At 36.1% G+C, this 26,136-nt stretch overlaps 1 protein-coding gene across 22 annotated transcripts in view; it reads right to left on the bottom strand.

The window, feature by feature from the left end:
* The window catches only part of Ptprd (protein tyrosine phosphatase receptor type D), a 1,026,094-nt gene that overhangs the window by 11,541 nt on the left and 988,417 nt on the right, over positions 1-26,136 (bottom strand). For all 22 annotated transcript variants that reach the window (XM_074051871.1, XM_074051878.1, XM_074051881.1 and 19 more), the window contains 4 exons: positions 2,840-3,125; positions 2,249-2,427; positions 1,519-1,645; positions 162-287 (listed from right to left, as the gene is read on the bottom strand). In XM_074051871.1, the coding sequence (XP_073907972.1) occupies positions 162-287; positions 1,519-1,645; positions 2,249-2,427; positions 2,840-3,125 (718 nt within the window). The remainder of the gene's footprint in view (positions 1-161; positions 288-1,518; positions 1,646-2,248; positions 2,428-2,839; positions 3,126-26,136) is intronic.

Genomic DNA, 26,136 nt, shown 5'->3' with positions numbered 1-26,136 from the left:
ATACTTGCCAGACACAGAAAAAGTTTTATGATAATAAATTCAGAAAGGGTGATTTCTTTTCTCTTTGGGAGTATGGACACTTGGCAAATATTTTCTCAAGGAAGTATATTTTTGACTAATTTTCAGCTAATGATTAAGAGCTGAAGACTGTGCCAACTTACCCTGGCATCTGTGACCTTGAACTCCCTTAGGATATATTGTGGCATGTTGTACTCAGCCATGGGATCTACAACAAAATACTGGTATCTTGCGGAACGTTCTGCTGGCCAGTATTGGTGACATTTCTCCTAAAAAGAGAGATTAATGTTAAATGATATAAAGTGTAAATAAAATTTTGTTTGTCATGTATCTACATTCTTTTTTCTCATTAATAAAAATTTAAAATTCAAGGTAATTTGAATTGCCCTAAGTCATCTTTTCTTTGAAACCCTAAGTTCCCTGAAGATAGGGAAGCCATTGGGTTTAATATTTGCCCATTGTTCTAGTATAGAACCTTGCATATAGGATCTGCTTAATCCACATCAGTTGAACTGGCTACTTTAGCAGGGAGATATCTTTACATCTATGTTATTCAAAGAATTACATTAGTACTTGTGCAATGCTAGCCATTTCAATCCTGCATTGCTACCAACACAGCAGGCTTGTACTGATGTGATTTTGAAGGAAGAGAACAATCAATGTGAATGCAGGAAAAAAAAAAAACCAACAACTCTGAATTGATCTGTCCATTGAGGGACCTGGGCTCCAGGTAATTTTAGCGACTTGGGTAAACCCCATAGAGATCAGCAGCCAAATTAGAAGGAGCTGGTTATTTTCCTAGTCTAATGTTCTTTTTGCTTTCTTTATGCACTATAAAAGTTGGGTTTTAGTCATACTTCTACCATTTAATTTACACAAAGGAGAGAGAGCTCTTAAGGAAATGTGGCAAAATACTTATATGTATTGAATCTTAATGGTAGGTCCTTAAGTATTTTATGTGCATTTCAGAATCATCATACTTTATTTTTCCAGAATAATTATTCTTTTTTTAAAATTAGTATTCTAAAACAAAATAATAAAGAATATCTGGGATTGCCAGATTACATCCTTAGAAAAACTATGTGACTTTCCAACACATTGTCCACTGGGCATGGAAGGTAGATAAGAATTTGTCCCAGGAATGGAATAAATTCAAGTTCCTTCATATAGAGAAATGGTGCTACATTTGCTCATGAAAGTCCAGCCTATCCAGAGAAAAGGAAACAAAAATATGCCGAGAGTCAGATACAAGTCAGACAGGCATGTGCTGATATTTGTATCTCTAGTAATGTTTTTCACTGGCACAAAGCACTAGATCCTTCCTCAAAACACACAAATTAAAGAGCTTAATATGGAATTAGAAACCAACCAGTACTGAATGGTCCAGATTGTATCCAGAGCACTGTGTATTTTAAGGAAATGATGTTGTACTTGAATTATTAGAAATGAAATCCCTTTTCCCCAGACAGGAATGTTTTATGATGAGCCAGACACACTCACTCTGCCCATTTCACGCAACTTGGTGAGCATCACAACGATGGTGGAGTTGTGTTCCCACAGCATCCGCCAGAAGTCTTCAGTGGTCTCTGCTAAGGGCCCCTGGGTAGCGATGTAGGCTTTCTGTTGTCTGAATTATAGAGAATGAAAAGAGAATGCTATTTTGAGAACATGCATGAGTTCACACTTAATATGTCAAAATCAAACCTGCTAACAGAGAATGAACGCACTGATGCAACCGCAATAAATTCCTATTAAGATTATATAATCAAATAAGAGCATTTAATGCATTTTGGGGACTTTCCCAAGTAAATTTCTTTGTAAATATTATGACGTATGTCTTTATCATTATTAACTTTTAGTACAATGCTAATAGCTCAATTTCATGTGTCAGACAAATCACTTAAGAAACTGTGTGGCTTCATTTTCTAGAAATGATGCTCACATAATCAATTAAATTTATGAAATATGGTAAAAAAAAGCTTCTTTTTAAAACCTTCTTTCATAATCCAAATGGATTATGAAAGAAGAATGTAGAAGGTCAGATTAAAAACTCCTTAACTACTGCTTCTTACTCCTATCAAAAATAATAAAAAAGCAAATACCAAGGGACTGACTGCTGACCTATGCAGAAAGAAAATGGCTTTGAATAGAGACAAAATTCCTTTTGGTTATGAAACTAGGGCACATGCAAATATAAACACTTTGGATTGTCAGGGGAGCAAGAGTATACCTGTATCCATCAATAAAACTGGCATTGATGTAATCAGATCCTTCTACTCCTCGGATAGGCTGCAGGCATACCCTTGTAGATTCATATGGCATAATATTAACAAGGCGATTCTTGAATTTATTACATGGAAGATTGGCACTGATGAATCTTGAGGTGTGAGCTTTTGAGCTGGCTAGACGCTGTTGAGTGGAATAAAAGAAAAATTTGACAAAGATAGTGTTATCCAATGACTTGAATGCAATGTACTCAAGATATCTTTTCAGATATAAATCTTTTGTTTACTTTAAAGTAAAAGATTTTCAAATTGCACTGATTTTTTTACTTCTAATTTCTCCATAGAGCCTACTGAATTTTTAAATATTATGTTCCAAGCATTTGTTCTCTTACTTTAAATTAGGACAAAAAATGGCTCAAGGTATTGTTAGGAAGAAAAGAATAGAGGAGGAAAACCAAAAAGAAAGTGTTTTATAATCAGATACCTGAGGAGAAGGTCAAATGAAATCTTGCACTTCAGAATTTGAAAGGCCACTACTCAAAGACAATCCCAGAATGACTTACTCCTCAGTAACCAGATCACATCCAATGCCGTACCTTAAATTCGAGCTCCATTCCTGTGACATTCTCCCCTGTTTCTATTTGTGTCAGCTTCTGAATGTAGGCATACAAGTTTCTAGCTGGCACTTCGGTATTTCCACAAGTCACTGCTTCTAACAGTGCATCGTGGATAAAGATGTACTGGTCTTCTGTTTGAACCATGTAATTCCTCTGGGCTCTCATTAAAGTTACATGGCCATAAATATCTACAGTTTTTTCATGCTTTATTCTTTCTAACATGGCATCTATTACGATGAAACAACCAGTCCGGCCAACTCCCGCACTATGAGGAAAACAGAGAAAAGAAAAGTCCATACAACCTTATTAGGAATCCAACACATAATAAAAGAATTCGTATTCTTATTAGCCATGTACTATGCATTCTACTCAAATAGCTACAGTGATAATTTTTGATTTACACAAGGAGTTTTTTTGTTTTTGTTTTCTTGCAGTGCTAAGGGGTTGAACCCAGGACCTTATGAGTACACATCTCCAGTCTGATTTTTGATCACTCTAAAGTCAAAAAGTATTATGAAGGCACCATTATCAGAATGCAGGGAACAAAATACTTAATAAAATTATGTTCATTTTATAATGTACAAATATTAACTTCATAATTGCCATGTTCTTTGATCATGCAATACAAAATGGATATTATTTTGAAAACATAAAATACATTTAGACTGTTAAAATTTTAGAAGCTATTTTCAATATTAGTCAAGATCTAATTAAAATCTATTTAGGCTTTTTTTTTGCAAATTCTCTCAATATATTTTAGCTCAGTTCACAAAAAATATAAATAAAAAAAGCATCTATTAAATCACTCAACTTAAAACATTTCAGTTTACAAAACTCAACAAGGTAGTTTTGAAATCAGCCTAGTGGGATGTATATAATTATATATTAAAAATACTACATTACTAAAAATAGTTTGGGGTATTCTTAAAGAAATTCTTTAAAAAAAGCAATCAGTAAAGTATATGTTTCTTGCTTGTATTCCCTTTTCTTCCAGAGTTGAATGTATTTTGAAATTCCAGGTGAAATACAAGTATTCTCTGTGGGAAAATAAAGGCCTTAATCTCTGTTACCAAAAGAACTTTGAGGTGGTTCTGAAACTCCATTACTAGTGGACTTAGGGGTCATGTTCCAGTTGGTAGAAACTGATTCAAAGAAGAGGAGGTGAGAGAGTCAACAAAGAACAATGGCTAGACAAGATCTAGTGTTCCAAGGAGACAGTCTATTCTAGTGAACTGGATTACAGAGTCAGATGCTTGAAACATTGGAATATCCTTTAAGGTTGAAGAAGATAATAAGAAAATAACACAGCTGTGTTCTTATAATCTCACAGTAATCCTTGCACATTTCACATTTATCAAATTGTTCAGGATGAGCACATTTATGTGTCAAGAATGTCTCAATCCAAAAGGTTTTTTTTTTTTTATTTTTGATCATGCATGTTTACCAAGTTGCAACCAACAGGAATAGGTATATTTCACCACCTTGGACAGCAAATAACAGACAGACTCCTTCATTTGCTACATGCTGCTGGCTGCTGATACCTGTGTATCTATGCATTCATAATTTGTTTGACCAACCACATACCTATCCATCTTTTTAGTCAATAAACAATGAAGTACTTTGCTAAGTGATATAGGGGATACAACAAAAAAGATTACTTTGATCTTATCTTCAGAGAGCTCAGTGTCTATCAAATAACATAATTTACAATACTGGAAAGAAAAAGGATGTGTTGACTTTGTGTATGATGTGCCATTTGAAATAAATGATGGGGTATTTAGGAAGCTGGAACAGCAAAAAAGAATAACTTCTGTAATCATATTGCTGACTCTGGAGCTATATGTGAAATTTTCCACAGGCTTGGCAAGTCACCTGTGCAAGGAATATACCAGAACTCTGAAATGAATGAGTTTAATATGCACCAGGGTAAGTGTCTCTAATGAAATGGCAATCTCTCTGATGCCATGTGCCTATAAGGTGTTAAGAGAGCATTTTGCAGAAACAAAATTATATTTATTTAATTGCTAAACACTGTATATCAAAACCAAATTCCATATAGAAACTATTTCATCTAGGCTAAGTGGAAATTTGATATAAGCACTATTTTAAAATTGCTTGCTACTTTATTGTCCTGTGTCAAAGGTCCCATGGATTCTCAGACTCCATTTGGGTTTCAGTCCACAAACTGACATGACTGAGCTATCATGTAAAAACCTTCTGTATACAATGTGTTAAAAACAATAGCACGTCCCTTAGCACAGAGCCAACTACAAACTGATGCATGCTTAGTATGGAGCCCAGTTAGCTTGGGGGTTCCAACACAGTGAAAGCCATAAAGTCCCATTTATATCCTCTATTCTACTAAATAAATTTACTACGTGACCAATTTCCATGTGATTCTCCACCCCTGCTCCCTAGTTGGGCTTAATCACCCTCTTCCCCAGATCCATATTGCCTTAAATATCACTTCACTATAATCCTAATCAAATTGTCTTATTAACTAATCTGGTAAGGTGGCCATTCATGAATGATAGTGCAATCTTCAGAGCAACAATTGCATTTTTGTATGCCATGCACTAGGTGTACTCTAAGCATTCAAAAATGATTGTGGATGAATCAGTGGTTGGTACAGAGGTTTTAGGCACTGAGCAGCCCATCCAGGGAAGGTAAGGCTATGTTGGAAGCAGGACTCTTCAGTCTGTGAATGAAGTTCTACATCCGATGGAGCTTTGGAATATGCAGGAAATACCTAAAGATTTTTACATGTATTGTTTGATAGGAAGTAAGGAGGCTCGAAAAAAATAAGCAGTTTCTATTTCTTAGTCTCCTGATTTGCAACTGGACTACACTTAAAAGAACCTAAATAAGATTTAACTTGCAAGGCGTTTGTCTTAGTAGGTTCCTTTTAAACTCCAGTTGGCAGATTCCCTAAGATTATGAATAACATCTTTTTTTTTTTTTCTGTATGGTCTTTCTAAATTGCCTTCATTCTAATTGGGAACGACATCTAATTGGACACAACATGCAGTTCTTCCTAGTGAAAACCACACTGTAAGTCTCATGCACGACTATATATCAAGTCAATTCTAGATAATGTCAGGAGTATTTTCTTAAAATATGCAGCAGGGACTATTCAGGTGTCTGGATGATGCATAGTTCTATGGTCTGGCAGAAGACAGTACAGGATCCTGCCAAATTGGTAGGTAACTCCAAATATAAACAGTATCAACCTTTTTCACTTAATGGTAATGGTGTATTTTTTCCAAAAAATGAGAGAGGAAGACAAACCAAATATACACCCAAGCCTAAATCATGAATTATGTGAAGAAAAGAGACAAAAAAGAGAGGATATGACTTCAGCAATACCTGTTTTACCCTCATGAAGCATAAAATATTGCTCACTGTCTGTTCTTGGTGGTCATACGGAAGATAGGGAAGGAACTGACCCTGGGAATTTTTGTGTTATGTCTTCTCTAGAGTGAGAAGGATTTCTTTGGCTTAAGTATTAGTTGTGTGTCTAACTTGAAACAAGACCATGAATTCCAAGACATTTTTCAAATACCAATTGTTGTGTGATCTTTAGAAAGTCACTTTAACCCTCTCTGTTTTTTTTCATTTTTCTTAAATCTGATAGACAGTGAGTCTAATTATCTAGTAACTCTTAAGGCTGAATTATACATATCAAGGGTTCTGCAAACATTAAGGAAGGAGCAATTACTTTGTAGGTACAAACTTCACTTTTTAAATCCTATTTCTGATGTTGACAACAAGGAGCAGGCAATGTAATACTGAAGAGAGTCACCTCAAGATCATTTGCGATTTGGCTTTTAAGATCTCGATTTAATCTACCTCAAGCTTAAGCTGCTCTCCATTTCTCTATTTCCAAAAAAATAAAAGAAACTTACTGCTTTTGTATATATCTCATGGCAAATGAGTGGCAGTTGAGAGCTACCTGCTGACCTTTACCTTCCTTAAGATTCACCACAACCACTACACCTATAAAGGACAATAATCTCCTCTTGATTCATTCCTCTTTGGATTCCTATGACAAGTTATACCACTCTTTCAGCTACTTTCTTTCTTTATTTTTGAGTTTTGGTTATTATCCATATGCCAGGTGATAATCAGTTTGAGGGAAAGGACAACCTCCCTGTCTCTACTACTTAGTGTGGTGACTTCCACTCCAGGGAAATGAAAGGTGCTTAACTTGAGTTGCAACATAAAAAACATAAGCTAAAAAATCTTAGGCCCTCTCTTAAACCAACAACAAATACAGGAACATCCTGCAAAGCCTCTGCCATGGGGGATTTTCCTTTAATGTATGTTTATAAAGACAAAGGAAGTTCTTACGATTTGATAAGCTGGAAATAACATATTCTTCTACTTTATTCTATTTGTTCAGAAATAACAATCCTCAGGCACCATTTTTTTATTTCTTAAGAAAGAGAATGTTGAAAATTCAGAGCTTTTAAAAGTATGCTGGCCTACTTTTGTTTGAATTTTCAAGTTCCCATAGCCACACATATTTTATTTCCTTCTCCAATTTACTCTCTCTCTCTTTCTTTTTTTACCCATCAGTATCTGACTGCAGTGTACCTCTCAAAATGAAGGATTGTGGTTCTGAAAGCAAATGCATTTTTCTTTGATCCTGAAAACCTCAGCTCCCCACAGCAGCGATAATGACGGAACCCTATTTAGTGCTGTTTGTTTTTCATCATTTCAACAGCCTTCAACCTGAAACATGATAAGAACAGCAAAACTGATAAACCACCCTTATTTTTATCTGTTTTCTGTCGGAGTAGTTGCCAAGCACTGAGACAGATTTTTCTAAATATCTTTCAGTAAAGGAGTGCATAACCCTAGGCTTCAGGCTGAGGCCAGCACAATTTCGTACATTTATTATGGTACAGAAAATTCCAGCAAAAGGGAAGAAGACAGCACTTTTAAATCAAGCCTAGCATTATGTTGGTCCCTGTCACACCAAAGTAAAATCAACTTTCTAAGTTATCTTCCAGTGAAGACAATGACTCCACTAATGAGAATCAGAACACAAACAAACTGTATATTTTTTGTGACTTCTGTAGCAAAGTGAATTATTGCTAAAGTTTAGACTTTAAAAACAATTTCAGTGAGTGATAAGGCACTGCGTTTATAAGCTGAAAGACTTTGCAATCCATTAAACAAGTGTGCCTACTAGGAAACTGTTATTACTTCAGCATTATCATTCATCGAGTTATAACATTTGTTTTCAGCTTCTAAAAACATGATTGAGTTAGTCCCATGAGTTGAAATATGCTTAATGTCCCATGATGTGATACAGTAGTAATGTGCAAAAAGAAAAAATTAAGAGGCATAAGGGGCCTATTTCATGCTAAAATCATTCTGGAGATGTGCTTAAGTGTTGGCTTTTCTGATTAATTTAGTGGAGTTTTAATGCTGACCCTTCACTGATACTTCAATGATCTGGCAAAGAAGGACAATAGAATTAGGAAATTTCACAGATCATTGAGTTGAGTGCAGACAGTAAAATATAGACCAAAATTCACTGTAAGTATTTTGTACATATATCAGCTCATAATTTGATTGGATGCTATAGTTAGCTATTAAGAATGGCATTTTTGAACTGCAAGTATATATCAAAGGGCATCTATGAGAACGGATTGAGTTTTATGACCAAGGTTTATAGGATTAATCTAGTGACCACCCTAATAAAACTGTGAAGTGACTGACAAGGCTACTGTTTTGAAACTCTTCTTCCATCCTTTATTTAAAATCAAATTTAGCTTGATGTGCTGCTATATTGGACACCTCTAGAATATTTAGGGTACTACAAAAATTGGCACATTGATTTTTTTTTTATTTTCTAGCATCTGTTTCACCTAGATTGAAGAGAGAAATCATATACATTTTTTGATGAAAATATTTACTTGCCTATATCACTTATATGTATTATGTAATAAAAATTAAACATTTTTGAATGAATTGCCATTGAAATGCAGAGTTTATGAATGCTATTAAACATAAACTATATGCCTATATAAAATGTGGTCATTTCAGAGGGCAATTTTTTAGAGTTCATTAAAATTTAAAATGTGCATGTTGTTTGATACAGAATCTCTGTTTCCCAAAATCTGTCATGGAGATTTATATGTGCTTATATGCACAGAGAGGCTTATTTAAAATATTATTTGAAAGAACATTATTTGAAATAGCAACTTAACTGGGTAAAAAAACAATCGCTATAACTATAACTGATCAATACCATCAATACTATATTATAGTTAAAAAGAACTGGGTGGGCTACCCTAACAGAAAGGGTTCTAAGACTTAAGTCTACCTAAATGTGTGGCAAACAATATATACATTTCAGTACCTTCCATAAGTAGACATGTTTAGCATAAAACATGGAAAAATACACGAATTATAAACTTCCTGTGAGAAGAAGAATTGGCAATGGCAGTGATGTAGGTGCACTTTAATTGATATGTTTGAATTTTTTCAATGACAACATAATCATATAATAAAGGAATTGAAAAGAATCTCAAACAATGGGTTAAAAATACTATAATAAAATCCTAATTAAAGATCAATAAGGAGATGAGGCTCCAAAGAAGCAGCAGGAGAATTCAGAATCCTGTCTACTTTTACCATACCTCAGGAATACTGCTTTTGCCCAGAGAAGATTCTTAGAAGTCTGAGTGAAGTTGCCAGTACCCTGCTGTCCAGATTTGGTCCTGCCAGTCAGTGCTGGCTTTTAAGGAATTTCAGAAAGTAAGGGTATATAGGAGTCATCATGGAGAAAAGAATGCGTGGCAATGAAAACAATCAAGATTTAGGCCAGGTGATCCCAAGCTGGAATAACTCTAGACAGATTCAGTGCACTCTGTGCTTGGGTGGAATCCTCTGAGGATCAAAAGGAACTCACACTTCATCAACAGAGAAGACACAGAGGCTAAGCACAGAGTTCCTGATCTACTTGATAGAATATTAAAAGGTCAAGGGTCAATATACCCAGATTGTATTCCTTCAGAGCCTTTTTTTCCCTTTAGCTGTGAAGGGAAATTTCTTAAAAGGAATAAGCCTACAAAAACCCCAAGTCCACATGGGCCTAATGTGGCTTTTTTCCTCAAAAAATGTAGCCTCAATCAGAAATCCTCCAAAGACTTCTGCATGATCTTGGCTGTCTCCCAACACTATCTACCAAACATATCCCCTATGTCTTAAAATGTGGTACTCAAGATCTACTAGAAGGCTAATATGCTTACATAAAAACACCTGAGTATGCCATAGCAGGTCTCATTTTACAGGACAGAGGAGGCCATCAGGCATGAACAGATAACAGACTCATCTGGCTCTGGTAATTGGTAGTTGACAAATCTGAATAGAGGTCAAAGGCATAATGCTGTGGAAGTCCAAGAAACTGCAGCATTTACACAGGGGTTTGCTTTGCAAATGACCATATCCATTCAGTCCACATTCTAAATTCTATTTAAAAGGGCAAACAAATTTTCCACTTTTGAAAAGAGGGTATGATCACTTACCAGGTCTGCTACATAAAGTTGCATAGGTTTGTACTTCTCAAATTGGAGGACATAATAATCCCATAGACTACAGTGTATAGAATCTGCTCAATCCAAATGGCAGGCTCACCATTAGCAACATAAATGCTAACCTTCTGACTCAGGTTAAGTGGAGTTAAGTAGAAGAGCCATTGGAAGACATTTGGAAAATATTGAAAATTTAGCTACTTTCATTACTTTGCAAAACTTATCAATGTCTTCTCAAAAGGGCAAGATTTGAGATGGTTTCAATTTTTGTTTTTAAAAATATTGTCTTCATTTAAACATACTTAGTTATGCATGGGAGTACAGTGTTAATCATAACACTGGAGGGTTAGGCTTGAGGATGGGGAGTTCAAGGTCAGCCTGGGCTACATAGAGAGACCCTATGTCAAAAAACAAACAAAAATACCAAACAAATAAAGATGGAGTTCAGTCATTTTGAAAGCTCTAAATCAGGGGTTACATATTGATAGCACCTTGTTTTGTTTAGCCTTTTCATTCTTAAAAATTTTGTTAAGACAGCGAGGGGGATGTTAGTCGCAATACAATCAAGGATCTGTTGTGTTAAGTAGGGCCTCCTTCACTGTTTAAATCATTCTGCCAACTTCCAGGAGGTCTTCTTGCTGGTGTCACTGTGACCTGATCTGGCTCCTTTAAAGTCATAGGTTCCTGAACTTATTAATTAGTACTGTTCATAGTGCCTCTTTGAACCTTTCACCTGTTTTTAAAGGAGACAACAGACATAGGCAGGGCAAGAAACTTGACAAAGATGACAAGGTTATTCCTAGGGAGTTGAAACTGTCTTCCTAGTCTCATGGCTCCCATGTGGATAGGAATTTTACTGAGAACAGAAAAGAGTTTTCATTGCAGTTCTGTAGAAGAACTCAAAGTCTGTGAGTCTATTAGTATTGTTGCAAGAATATTGGCTGAAAAATAAATACTGTCCTTATATTTGTCCTTTACCCATGAAACACTGAATATCCTACCCTATGTAACAACTCGAAGAGAAATGATTTAAGTGGCTTGTGAACCACTGTCCAAGTCATCTTCATGTACCTGGCTATGTATTAGCTACTTACATTATGTTAGCTCTATCTCCTGTAGAGTGTTTTGGTCTATGGATGACTTTCCATTATCATGGCAGGCATACATGAAGAATACTTAATGAAACTAGTGTCAAGTGTATCTAGAATGATATATTGGTCATGTTTGAGGATGGGATTAGAGGACAGGTAAGGTACACCAAAGGATGGAAAACACCATCATAAGACTGTAACACCAAAGAGATGAAAGCTAATGTTCAATATTTGAATTCAGTAAATATAAAATGAGAGCTTCCTCTATATGTATCAATTATCATGTAGCACACTTCCAGGCATTTATGCAGTACATAGTCAAGTGGTCTGTACATATTCTGGAAGTATTAAAATACAGATTCTTTGACTTTACTCCCAAACTCTGGATTCAGTATCTGAAATGGGATACAAGATGATGCATTTCCAACAATGCAAAGTAACGCTAATGCCAGGCCACATTTAGGTGACAAGGATACAGAGTGATGTCTAATATTTTTATAAGTAAATGAGGACAAACAGATGAGTTAATTTTACTCATAATTATGTGTATGTGTGTTATATCTACATATATATTTAACAAAAATTCATATAAATTTTTTTGTCCTTAAAACTAGTGAATTGCATTAAACATGTAGATTGCTTTTGATAGTATAGCCATTTTTATTATGTTGATTCTGCCAATCCATGAGCACGGGAGATCTCTCTACCTTCTGTAGTCTTCCTCGATCTCTTTTCTTCAGGGGTTTGTAGTTCCCCTTGTAGAGGTCATTCACATCCTTTGTTAAGTTTACTCCCAGGTATTTGATTTTTTTTTTGAGGCTATTGTAAATGGAATTGTTTCCATACATTCTTTCTCAGTTTGTTCATTATTGGTGTATAGAAAGCTAATGATTTTTGTAAGTTGGTTTTATATTCTGCCACCTTGCTGTAGCTGGAAAAACTGCTTTAAAAAATATAAGGTTTGCTTTTTTTGTCTACAGCTCAAATACCTTACTATCTCCTGATACCTGAAAATATATGGAATTATCTTGTAACAAAACTCTGAAGCCAGAAGCCCACCTTGCAAGTTTCCTTTGCAAGAAACATACCCGAATGTGAGCAAATCAGATACCGTGTAATAAGACCCAAAAGTATTTTTCCAAAGACAGAAAGAAAAATACCCAAGCAATAGCACCCTGATTGGAAAGACACAAAATAAAGATAACAGAACTATTTTTAAGCCTTACATTATGGCCAGGGGGCACAACAAAATAGTTTGAAATAGAAAGTCTTCATGCCGATTACATGAAATCAAAATACACACTGTTGAAAGGCAGCCAACATTTTTTTTAAAAAAAATTCTGTCTAGTTTATGCAAGGAGTTTCAGTGTTCCCTCAGTCTGGGAATATTTCAAAATAACATTGCAGGTACAGCTGGGAAAACTCAGTGATACCAGAACTCAGCTATTAGGTTATAAAAATATTTTCACATTTCCTGCAGATGTCGAGGTTCCTTTCTTTGGTAGTAATTTTAATTCAGAATTCATTATTGACAGCTATTTGTTCTGAGAGAACCTAATTGCTCTCTACCAGACTCAGCTGTATGTAGGCTGATTTCTTTCCCTTATAGAGTTTATAACATATAAACACAGGCAGGATGGAAATAACCAATTAACTAATTATGTGATCACAAAATGCTTCATTGAGAGCCCTGATCAAGTAATGTATCTAACTACAACATAGGTCAAAGGAAATTATAGCACTTACAGTTCACAGTAGCAAATATAATTACTTGGAAATATTCACAAGCTCTAAAATATATAGATGAGTAACATCATCCAAAAATTTATCCTTTTATTAGATCAAGTTATAAATTATTATATTTGAGTAATTGGCAGAGCATTTAATCTCTTCATGGATTTACTAAACGATATCTCTTTGACATAAATGATATAATATGTAGAATCTGAGGTGCTATCCATAATTGACACCATTCATGAATTATCCAGTATGCTGTAAATCATTTTGCTCTGAGATAATTCACCTTTGGACAGCAGAGTTTTGGGGGACATACCAATTCCTGTCTGTATTCTAATCACTATTGTGGATAAGCTACTTTCCCTAACTTTACAGGAAAGGAATGTAATTTTCTTTTTGAAGTAAGCAGTTTCCTTCGGAAGATTCTCATCAAAGGCAATGACTCATTTTAGCAGCTCCCTAAGAGATGCAAGAGCAGCTTGGCAATGTTCATTCTATCAAATGCCCTTGCATCCTCACTCATGGAGTCTTGGCAAATTTGGGGACCCCAAGCTGCCTTCCTTAGTGGACTGGAACTCCCCCCCTCCAAGAGGGGTAAACCATGGCTCGGATTCTTTGGGACTATCTAAACAATAGTAGTTCTTTTAATTTGCTCTCTGTGTGCTCTGGAGTTGGAGGGAATGTAGTGATCAGTGATGAACAAACTGCTCCTTAGTAAGGAACCCATTCAGGGAAAATGAACTTTTTCTTAACACTAGGGACACTATATGGTGCTTCTCTTTCTGGGGGCATGAAATGCTTTGCTTTGCAGATTTAATCTACCTCATATAGTAAGGAAGATATTGGGAATGGGATGCTTATTACCCTGATACTTCTCAGAGATGCAGCATACATTTCCATTAATACCAGACAGAATTGCTAATTAGAATGCAAGCCCCAGACTCAACATTTGCAAAGCCTAATGTAATAAATGTAAGGTCCTGAGGGGCTTGGTACCCACAAAATCTGGTCAATAGCCTATAGCCCTTCTTCCACCCCAAGTGACAATGGAAACTTTTATTTGGCACTAAGGAATAAGGTTAGTAGTTTTCTTTAACTTATATATACAGGGCATTATATTCTTTAAAAATCTTGCCTGGTTTGGCCCCTGGCATTGTTTTAAAATATGATACTTCCACTCTAATGTTCAGTTATCCATCAAATTTATTTGGACACCTGTTTGATGCATGGAATAATTCAATCGAAAGGGCAATGGTGAACTCACAGGCATTATCTCTAATTCCATCTCTCTCATGGTTGCAATTTAGAGTCCAAGGAGAGAAATTCAGTTTTTCCCTTGAAATTAAAAATCTGCCACTCTTAAAAGAGCACCATCAAGGTTTTTCTTGAAAGCTCACTTTTTACTGACTAAAATAGTTTAAACATAATTAGGATACTGAGCGAATGGAATTTTTTGTATACGTGACAGAGTAACTAATCTCTGATACAATGTGCCCTTTTCCTGAGAAAGCTAAGTTTGACAAATGGAATGAGGATGGACTTTACAGATTCAAAATGTGGGTTTTCCTCCTCCAGGCCAAGAGATACTATGTCATCTCCTTATTCGTCTGGATTCTGCTTCCTTGCTTGCAAAATGGAAACTCATTTCTTACATTTATTGTAGAAGAATATCATTGACAAAATGTCCTTTACATAACAGATTCTTGATAAACGTTAATTTCCCAGCTCTCCCTTTGCTATGAATTAAAGTCCTAGAGTTCGGTACTTTAATTCAATTGACTTAAAGGCAGAGTAGATATGCAACCTTTCAGTTGTTGTGTGGCTTATATAAAAGACATTCTAATGAATTTTATGAAACCAATATTCTACTTTGCCTCTTGGTTGCTATCTTTTCAGAAAAAAAATATAACATGCAATAGAACCGGATTTTAGATTTGGAAGGGAACTTAGAGATGATGAAATCCAGCAGTTCTTAAAGTATAGCCCCACGGTCAGAATCATCTTGAGATGCAATTTCTCAGCTCCCACCCTAAGCCACAGGATCAGAAAATGTGGGGTTATGGGCAAGCAACCTGAGTTTGATGAAGCCCCAAAATGACCCTGATCCATCCTAAGATTTAAGATCCAGGCATCTTGCAAAGTCCTAACATTTGGTAGATGGAAAGACTGGGGAAAATAGAACTATTCATGATTAAAACAAAAATCTCTCAACTTCATGTGCATTGCTTTGCTTGTGTTAAAGTTCATTTCTATATGCACAAGGCTCTACATGCATGTTCTTATAGTACTTTCGTTTAACCAATTTGACAGTTAACCCAAATGTTCCCTCTTCTCCAAAGCCTCAGCTTGTTGCTCACTGCAGTAGACTAACTTAAGGTTAGGAAGCCACTCTCTAGGAAGCCTGTGCTTTTTTGTGGTGTTTATTCTCTAAAACCACTTATTTTAATTAAACCATATAGCTATGAAACAGAGAGTTGGCTGTTTCTGTGAAAACTAAGCTAAATGCTGGGAAAGACTTGGTAATTTGTGACCAGTTATTTCTTAAAAAGTATAGTGACATTAGATAAAGGTAAGACAATTGCAAATAAAGGAAAAACAATAAAGCTCTATAAGAATTCTAAACTTAAGTTTCTTCAAAACTATGAAGTTTGTGATGTATTTCAAACATACTAAATCTTGTAACTATAGCTCATACTCAAAATTTTTAGTCCTAAAGAAATGAGTCTATAATGTAATTATATATTTGAAGTTAATGCCAATTGCATATGTAATATTTTAGGGTTCTTTGCTTTAACTAAGGTTTTCTCTGAATGACCAAGTCTTAACACATAGTTCAAGGATTCTTATTAATTTTCTCTATTGTTTTGGGTATCTTCATCTATGCTGTTATAAGCACTTTGTGGGAGATTCCATACCGCTTCATCTCCAAACTGCCTAGCCTGGAGCTCTTCATGGCATAGAGCATTTTATAGGATTGAGAAATACTGTTAGAAAACAGTATAAAACAATATAAAAAACTTATTTTATATATATACATATTTGACAATGGAAATTCTAACTCCTTCTACTTAGAATCTATTAATAACACATGGATTTTTCATAGAATTTGTCATATTTTTTATAAGACTCAGAATAGGCATGAAAATTTTTCGCCAGATTATATTTACTAATTATTGGCTAGTAAATGGTTAACGTTGAATTTGTAAGATTGATACATTTTTTTTTCTTCTATTTTGAAATCAGGTAGCAAGCCACTTCTGTTCCAGCTCTACTTATACAGATTAAAAGAAGAAAGATTTAGCAGGAAAGTATGAAACATATGATCCCAAATAACAGGGAATTGTGAAGGCTACCATAAACCAACCATAAAAATTTAACATTTAACTTAAAAATAAAAGTGCTGAATAAAAAAAAAAAGTCTGCATGCCAAATGTTGCTAAGGATAGTTTTAGATACAGGCCCTCCAAAGAGGGAGGTGGTTTCAATACTCTGGAATTATTTTAAAACTTGATGCTTTAAGACTAACTTAGAAAAGCAGTGTATCAGATTAGAGCAACATAAGAGAAATATAGTCTAAGAACACTCAACCTAGTGCTGAGAGACTAGTAATGAGTACCCTTTACACTCAATATGTCCATGAAAATGGAACACTTACCCAAGATAAGGCTGTCCAGGATATTAAATTGCAAATGTTGAATGCAGTTATGTAATGAGTTTCTTTAAAAAATAGAAAATGAATTGCCATTTAACAAATACTGCCTGAAATGTTGATAATTGAAGCTGGGCGATGCATGCTTGGAGATTCATTAAACAGTCTCTCTACTTTGGGTATGAAAATCTTTGGTTTGAAATGTCCAAAACAAAGGAAGTTTAGAAAAACCATCTCTTTTCCTCTTCCCAATGTAAAGCTCTATCTGAATGTAGTGTCCCCTATCAGGGAGAAATAACAAAGCAGATTTTGTTGAGACCGTTACTCTACTTCTGGAAGCTCAGGCTAGACCTAAGTTTCCTGTATCACAGTCGACCTGTGATGTGATGAAGCCTTAACAGAAACTGTGGATGCGAGTGATAGTTACATAAGTGGTAACTGGTAACATTTTCCATGTGGAAAGGCAGGCAGAGATATGATGGCCACCTTAGGAACTGTTGCACCTTTGCACATTATGTATGCCACAAAGATTCACGTGGAAAATGACTTCCATGCAGAATTATGTGCTGAGATTTGTAAATGTGTTTATCCTAAGCCTTTAGGAGATACAAACATAACAACCTATGTCTTATAAGTGGACTCCTCTCACAGAGCTTCTTACTGACTTCTGGAAAAGGTTGTGGTAAGCTTGTGGTTTTACTATTAAACTCTACAAACCAGGAAATTTAATTGAACCAAGATAACCAGTGAATTTCAGGCTGTAGCACATAAGAGAAGATAGTCTGAAACCAGGTTAATCATTTTCAGACACACAAAAGGGGATGAAATGTTAACCAGAGATTATAAAGGATTTTTGTGGTTTGTAATGTGATTGGTTATGGTTTCTCAGATGTAAGTAGTGAACATGGCTCTAGACTGAGCAAGACTTTCTGCCCAATTGATCAGAATCAGAGTTAGGTTGACAAAGTGAGTTTTAAGATGTGTGGAGTCACTGACCACATGTGAACCCAAGGTCAAATTGAAGTCATTTCTTCAGAAAAACACAAAGTTCCTTATTATGGCTTCTGTAAAATCAAACTTTACAATCACCATCATTATCATCATCAAAGTAAAACCAACATTAAACTTTCAAATTGTATCCAGTTTTCTTTGTACAGAACACACCATTGGCAAGCAACAAAAAAGTCCTCTATTCTCTTAAAGCAACTTAGGTGACTCAGGTGAGTGAATTCCACAGATCATGTAGTTTTGGGGCAGTCCAATACCTCTTCTTTTCTACATATGCAATTCTTATTTTAATTTTTTTTAGTAGTTCTGAGGATTGAACCCAAGGCATTGCACTTGCTAGGCAAGTGATCTATCTTGAGTTTCAATTCTAGCCTTCAATTCATTTCTTGTACTGAAGGCCAAATAGCAGAAGTAGTGGGACTCAGGATTATTTTTGTTAGGAAACACTTGAAACAAAGGCTTTAGAATCCAGGAGCTTCATTTATCACTATACATTTTAAAATTCCCTTCTCTAGAAGAATTGCTTTAGGAAGAATCTTAAGAGTGTTTGAACATGTGTGAAACAGCTCATATATGGAAAGCATTCATGGTCCTCTTTGTCAGTGTGGGAAAGTAACAACCCTGGCTTTTGGTAAAATATATAGGCTATAATTGTGTACAGATGTTACATCATATGTATATTTATCTTCTGTAATCATTTATGGTATTCAACCTGAGCTTGGCTATTCAGGATAATGCAGATGAAAAACAAACAAACAGCATCTTCAAATAATTGGTATTTAGGCAACAAATAGACTGAATTAGTACAAGTTCTGCCTCAGCAACAAGTGAACCCTACTCAGTTCTGCTCTTTATTTCCAGAGACCACTGCAGTGAGGTCAAAATTATAGAAAGAATGAGGCCCTCCAACTCACCTCTCTTACATAAAATCTGGAAGAATTATGTGTTCAAAAGGACAAAGGGAAAAAAGCAGACAATAGTTCTGATAGAAATTAAAAGATCTTTTCCTTTGCTTCCCTACATATTTCATAAGGTGACAAAAATAATCCTTATATTTTGGGTTTAACTGAGTGGGAGGTGGTTGCTCTTCTAATCCAGCCCTCTGAAGCAAATTCATATTAATTCAAATTAACCAGATTGATGTGAGCAGAACAACAGGAAATGCAGAGGCCAGTGAAACTTCATGGGATGTCACATTTGGCTCCAATAAAGTTTGACAGGATAACTCTGAAAGCTCAGTGACTTAGTGGTCTTAAGACCTCCTCTGCCTCAGGTGTGTTCTCTGCCCACAAAGAACCTTTTTCTTTGCTTAATTTATCATCATTTAGTCTTCAGGACAGAGTCTGCTTGTGTATTCAGGCTTGTATTTCAAAGATTTTGGTGTTATTTTATCCATTTCAGCAACTCGAATTTCTGTCCACAGCTGCACTTCCTTTTAGAAACACAAATATACCTTATTAATGTTACTTTTCAAGACAAAGAGTTTAAAAATACTTGCTAAAATTTGTTTATTTTATATGAAAGACTTCAAAGTTTTACAGTGGCATTTAGTCATGTAACAAACGTTTTGAGGGCACGAAGGAAATGTAAGTGATTCCAGCAGATGGCGTGGTAAGAAGCAAAGGGTTGCAAGTATAAGAAATAGCACAAATCTAAACTGAGAAGTCTGAATCACTATAATTGTAACACATCTACAGTCAAATGAGGAAGGTCATTTATATCCTGTTAAATACAAAGGCAGATTCATGTCTTATGTAAGTACATTATAGAAAATGGGAATTTGGCACATGAATTACTATTGGACAATATACCACACGTGGTTTTTATTTTGGATCCCGTGGAAAATGCTATTGACAAATTTCTTTCTTTCTTTGCTTCCTACTTTATTCAACAGAAGAGGTAACAATAGCATCTGCTGTCCTTGGCTAGAGCCGGGGATGAGGAAATTGTGGCTAATGAGCCTCCCAGGCATATGGACACTAAAATGCTCATGCTACAGCCATGACATAGCCAGGCTAGCACTCCAATGGGAGCTGTAGAAGTGCAGGCAGCCACTGAAAACCAAAGCTGGGCTGCCAAGACAGCATGTACAGTAATTTTTAGTGGCCTGGAGTGGTTTCTACCTTCATAGCTCTAGGCACTAATACAAAGCAGGATGAGTTTTTCTCTCACATTTCCTCCATCTTCTGCTAGTATCCTTTCCCCCAGTCTACCTGACTTCCCAGGTGCCCAGTACATCCAGGATGTTCCCTGGCTAACCAGCCCTTCTTTCCATTAGTCATGGTCTTGAATGTCTGTGGCACTTAATTGGCTCTAATGCATCAAAATTGCCTACTTCAACCATCTTAGTGCCAAACATAACACTCCCACTTCCCCTCATTATTCAGATGCTCTCTGATTATTTTCATAATGCATCTAGAAAAAAGTTAAGGGATTCTTTAATCAAATTAATTTGAACAAAATTTAAAGGACCGTATGCACTGGAAAACATTGGACTGGAAGTTTGGAGACTTCAGTCCAGCAAGAGTCTCCTGGAAAGCTGTCAACCTCACGGGGCCTCATGTTGTTTTCTCATCTCTGAAGTTAAAAAAGAAAGAGAGAAGAGAAGACAGTGGTCTTGGAGGCTGGAAATGTTCCTTTCAGATCTGATTTACTGTGAATAAATTATTGAGTTTAAAAAGAAGCCTGTTAACCCCAATAAATCCTGAATTGTGGGAAGATGTAAAGGAAATGTTTTTCAAACACGATGAGAGAGGAGTTAAGACTACAATTTTCTCCTACCCATGAGCTAATACTTTAGCAAAACTAATAAGGTAGCAGTTATGAAACAAATTAAATTGCCTTTTCTCTACTTTCTTACCTATCTCACATTAATGCAAAAACTCTGTAATTTGGCATGAGCCCGTTTTCAGGATCATAAAGGAAAGTCACATTGGACCTAGCCTTGCTGATGAGAGTGGAGAGAACTCAAACTTCAATAAATAAAGTTCAGCCATACAGCACTCAGAGGTAGGATAAGTGAGATCACAAATTATTTGTTGTTTTTCCCATCAAGAGGTGAATTCTGTTTTTCTACTCCTTGAATCTGAGCCAGCCTCTAAAACTTGCTTTGAACAAAGGGAAGTAGTGGAAGCAGTGACCTCAAAAAGCCTTCTATACCTCAGGACTCTGAGACCACTAGATCAGGATAAAGGACCTCAGGAGAAGCAGGCCCCACTCAATCTTCCTGCCCTTCCAGCTGACAGGAAAGAAGAGTGAGCTCAGGAGAGACCAGCAGAAGGCCTATGTCCCAACCCAATCAATCCACAGAATAGTGATAAATATCAGATTATTGGGGTTTTAAACCTTTAAGTTTCAGTTGCTATTTGTAGGCAGAAATAGGTAATTGATAGATATACCCTCGATTTTAGAAAGATTGCCAAAGTCTAAGGCATATAGATGTACCAGAAGCACGATTATGGTAACAATTTTTTAAAACATAATGCAGTGCTCAAAACCAACCCAAATCAAAACAAAAGCAGAGGGAATAGTATAATTTCTAAAAATAATTACAGTTCCCATAATCTTCTGCTTTCAGAGTTAAAAGGAATTTGAACAAGTAGCTGTTTAGCCCTTATCATTGGAATGAAGAGCCACTGTTAATCCTGACCCATTTTACCTGGTTCATCCTTTTTATCTGCTCAGATACCTTATAAACCATGCTCTCTACAAGCACCACTGTGCGTGGATGAGAGACTTAACTGTTGACTCTTCCTTGATGAACTGAAAGGTAGAGAAGAATTTTTTTCTGGGGAAGTGTGAGGGGACACAGAAGGAGGTGGGATGGGAAGAGAGGAAGAGACTGCTCAAACCTCTTAAAAGAACGTATTAGAAAATATAAATGAGAAGTGTTTCATGGGAAACTTACCTTTAATAAAATCCTGTGATTTAAAAATAGACTGTGCTGTTCCAGAAATATATACCTAAAAAATCAAAGGGCAAGGGATTTCATGATCCTGCAAGCTTGGGCAGGGGGTCTGGCATTGTGAATCACTTTCCTTCCATTCATCTAATCTTTTATCTTTGACTTCTGCTTAACAGTGAAAAAGGACATTCACTAGTCATATGCCACTTATGGACACTCTCGGGGCTTATTATTTTGAACTGCTAAAATGCTAGATGTCACACCAAGCATGGATACAAAAAAATGTGACCGATACCTTTAGCAAAAATAAAGTGCTAGCATTTATCCACTCCAAAGAGCATGAACCTTAACAGAAGCCACCTTGGGGGAGGGGAGGTGGTGGTAGTGAAGATTTATTGCAGAAATTCTGCCATAATGCAAAAGTATTTTTGGAACTCCCTTTGGCACTAAAGAGCCCGTGGCTTCTTCCTTTGAATTTACTAATGGTGGAACATCTTTGTCCTTGAAGGAGGTTTTTTCCTTTTCCTTTTTTTTTTGTGCCAAGAAGTGTCTAGAGCCAAGTTATATGGTTTGTATGGTTGGTGATCCATGTAGGGAATACTGTTGAGTGGATTTTTCAAGCAATGCGTCTTCTCTAAATGTTTAAAAGAAAGATGTCATTTGAAGAAGTTTTTTGGGGGGGATAAAAGCTTTGGGTGGGCTATCATTTGAATGCGACAATTCTGCCACAGTTAAAAATCAGCTTCATCTAAATGGATAGAACTGGAGAACATCATCTTAAGCGAGGTTAGCCAGGCTCAGAAAGCCAAAAATCTTATGTTCTCCCTCATATGTGGACTTTAGATCTAAAACAAATGCAGTAATAGTATTAGACATGGGTCACACGCTAAGGGGAGGACATGTACAGGAGGAATAGGGAAAGGCAGGAACCCCAAAACTTGAAAGCGTTTGATGTGCCCACTGCAGAGGAGCTATACAGTAACCTTACTTAAAATGACAGAGGTCAATATGGGAAGGTGACCAGGAAGTAGTGAAGAGGTCTGGTAGAGATGAATCAATTTGGGTTGTAATACACATGTGCATGGAAGCAATGCTAGGAATCTCTCTAGCAAAAACACTATGTCTTTCTTATTATTGCTTATGTTTTCTCTTCAACAAAACTGGAGAAGAGGGCAGAACAGGTTCTGCCTGGAAGCAAGGGATGTTGGGGGAAGAGAGAAGGGGTGGGAGGCAGGAGGGAGAAATGGCCCAAACAATGTATGCACTTATGAATAAATGAATAAAGAAAAAAAATCAGCCTTATCACCATACAGTATGGTCTTTAACTAAAGGCAATGACATTTGGCAATGCCTAAAGGCATTTTTTGACAGTCACAAATGAGGAGGAGGAGGGGTCCTACTGGAATCTGGAAGGTAAAGGCCAAGGGTGCTGTTAAATATCCAAGGTAAAGTTTACAGTGCAATGAAATAAATATTATAGCACTTGGATTATGTTTTCTTTCTCTCTTTGTTTCTTTTTTTTTTTTTTAATGATACTCAGCGCCTCAAGCTTGCTATGCAGGCACTCTTTTTTGGGATAGGGTCTCAATTTTTTTTTTCCAGGTAGGTCTGAACTACCATCCTCCTATTTATGCTTCCCTCTTATACCTGGGATGATAGACATGTGCCACCATGTCCAGTTATTGGGTTGAAATGGAGTCTTGCTAACCTCTTGCTCAGGCTGGCCTCAAACAGCAATCTTCCCAATGTCCCTCTCTACCTCCTTAGTAGCTGGGATCATAGGGATGAACTACTGTATCTGACTTCACACATACATTTTCTATTCTCCCAAATTACAAATTACACAGAACTGAAGCTTCAATTTCAGAAAATGTGACAATATCCTCTGTTTTTTGAGTAATAAGAGTCAATAAACAGCTACCTATTTTATGTAGGATAAGACACCATAACAGTAAAAACATCAGTAATTGCAAACATTAATATTTTTATGTGGCAAGTACCTGACCAATTCATTACTCTACACATATCTTACTTAATCTTTACAAACATTTCTATGAAGAAATACCATTGGTACTCCCTTCTTATGGATCAGGAAATTGAGGCTTAGAATGATGCAATGACTTGCTCAAGCTCATAGATGCAGTAAATGGAATATGAACTCTTGTAGTAACTTCAAGCATACTGTCTTTGTCACTATGCACTACAGCCCCCCAGAGAGCAGCTGTTTATGCTTGGAACCATCTCTGGGGTGGGCTGAGGGTAGGATTGCTGTCATTAGTATTATATAAATTGAGCAAAATAGAAAATGCTAGTAAGGTATCCACAAAGAACAAAAATGCATGAATTCTCATCCATACTCTGCCTTTAATTGGGTATGTGCTAATCTCTAAACTTTTCAAAATCTCCATAGCCTCATCTGTACAATGAGAACAGTGGTGATGCAGTTCTGCCAAACCAACTAAGTGATAGGAAGATCGTCTGTAAACCATACCATTCCTACCCAAAAGTTAGTTGCCACTGTTCTATACATGGAATAGGAACAGGAAAATAATAATTTCACAGATGACCTGGAAGGGACCTTCGTGATAAGGTCTTGGTATATGTCTTTGAAGTTAGATAGTGCCTTATACCATTGGGGTCTGCTTTTCTCCATTGGCTTTATATCTGTAATGCTTCTTTTCTAATAAAATTTCTACTTCATCAGGCAGCCAGAATGCTCCTCCAGCACCTAGAACACCTTATCCACTTTGAGTTTCGCACTTACACCACTGGGGCAATTGTGCAATTCCTTTTAATGGCTTCTTTAGGTTCAATTTCTTTTAAACTATTTCAATCAAAGTAAAATAGTTTTCTCTTATTAGGATTATACAATCTTTTAAGAAAGAGCATTGAGGATACAGCCTCCTGTTTTGTATCATTGAGTTTCTTAATTTATAAGCATTTTGGCTTTTATGCAGAATAATCAGTATGTAAGAACAGAGCCTGAAATAATAAGTTCCACATGGTATAATTATTTCTCTTCACCTTAAAATGTTTCCATAAATAAAGATATAATTTGCATAGTCTACCCATCTTCTTATCCAGAGATGGTGGCATTGTTAACAATCCAGTCTTTCATCTACAGAAGGCTAGCTTCTCCTATTACTTAATTTATACATGGCAATGAATCCCAAGTTTAAAGAAAATATGAGTCTGTGCTTCACAATTGTCAGCATCACATAACCATCATATGCCTTGGCTAGACTTGTGGTCTCTGATCTGAAGAGACATTTGAATGGAACTCTGGGAAGAATAAAGGATGGGATTTAGAATGAATTGTTACAAAATGCATTAAACAAATTTCTATAGCACTGGTAGCTTCTTTGGCATATAAAGGCTTCTATTTTCATGCTTAAATGCAATGATTTCCAAAATGTTTTGACCTTGAAAAAGGTATTTTGTTCAATACTGAGCTGATCTTATGGGTAAATAGTCATGCTGTGAATATGACCTAAGTAGTTTGTTTCTTGGTTGTGCTTTCATATGCAAAGTTGAAAACAAATATGAAGACTGGATCTTAGGAATTATTCCAATTCCAAATTATCATTTGATTTTTACTGATGCTTCTAGGACATTACTGTTCTACATATGGCTTAAGTTCCTGTTCATTCTAGTTTTGAGAACTGGCTTGATTCTAGAATCTAAGATTTGAGTAACCTTCACAGGAGGTCCGTTTTGCTTTTCTTGGGATGGATCCATTTAGAAGACAGATTCCATTTAATATTTATTCCTAAATAAATAAATTTCTTCTATGAAGTAAAATAATTCCTTTGATCTCAAAAGTTTTACTCAAGGTTGGCCACAGTGGTACACACCTGTAATCCTGGCTACTCAGTAGACAGAAATTGGAAGGATCATGATTCAAAAGTTTGTGAGATGCTCATCTCAATCAATAAGCTGGGTAAGGTGTCATGCACCTGTCATTCTGGCTACTGGAGAGGCATAAACAGAAAAAACAGTGGTCTAGGCTGACTGGGTCAGAAACGTGAGACCTATTTGTAAAATAATAAGCAAAAAGGGCTGAGGTGTGACTCAAGTGGTAGAGTGACTGTCTAGCAAGCTTGGGACCCTAAGTTCACACCCCAGTAATTCCCCTCCAAAAAACGAAAACATACATAACTCAAAAATCAGTATCATGGGCCATTTTGTAACTGATTCAATGAAATTATAGTTTCATCTTGATTTATCCACTCCTAGCAAGAAGCAAATACTTAGAGCAAATCAGTTATCATATTCTTTTGGCACTACAATATAGAATTTATAGAATATGTGGCTTAGAATATGAGCCACAATTTTTTCTA

Source organism: Castor canadensis, chromosome 13 (genome assembly GCF_047511655.1).
Source record: "Castor canadensis chromosome 13, mCasCan1.hap1v2, whole genome shotgun sequence".
Classification (NCBI taxonomy): domain Eukaryota; kingdom Metazoa; phylum Chordata; class Mammalia; order Rodentia; family Castoridae; genus Castor; species Castor canadensis.
This window is presented reverse-complemented; position numbering and strand designations above follow the sequence as displayed.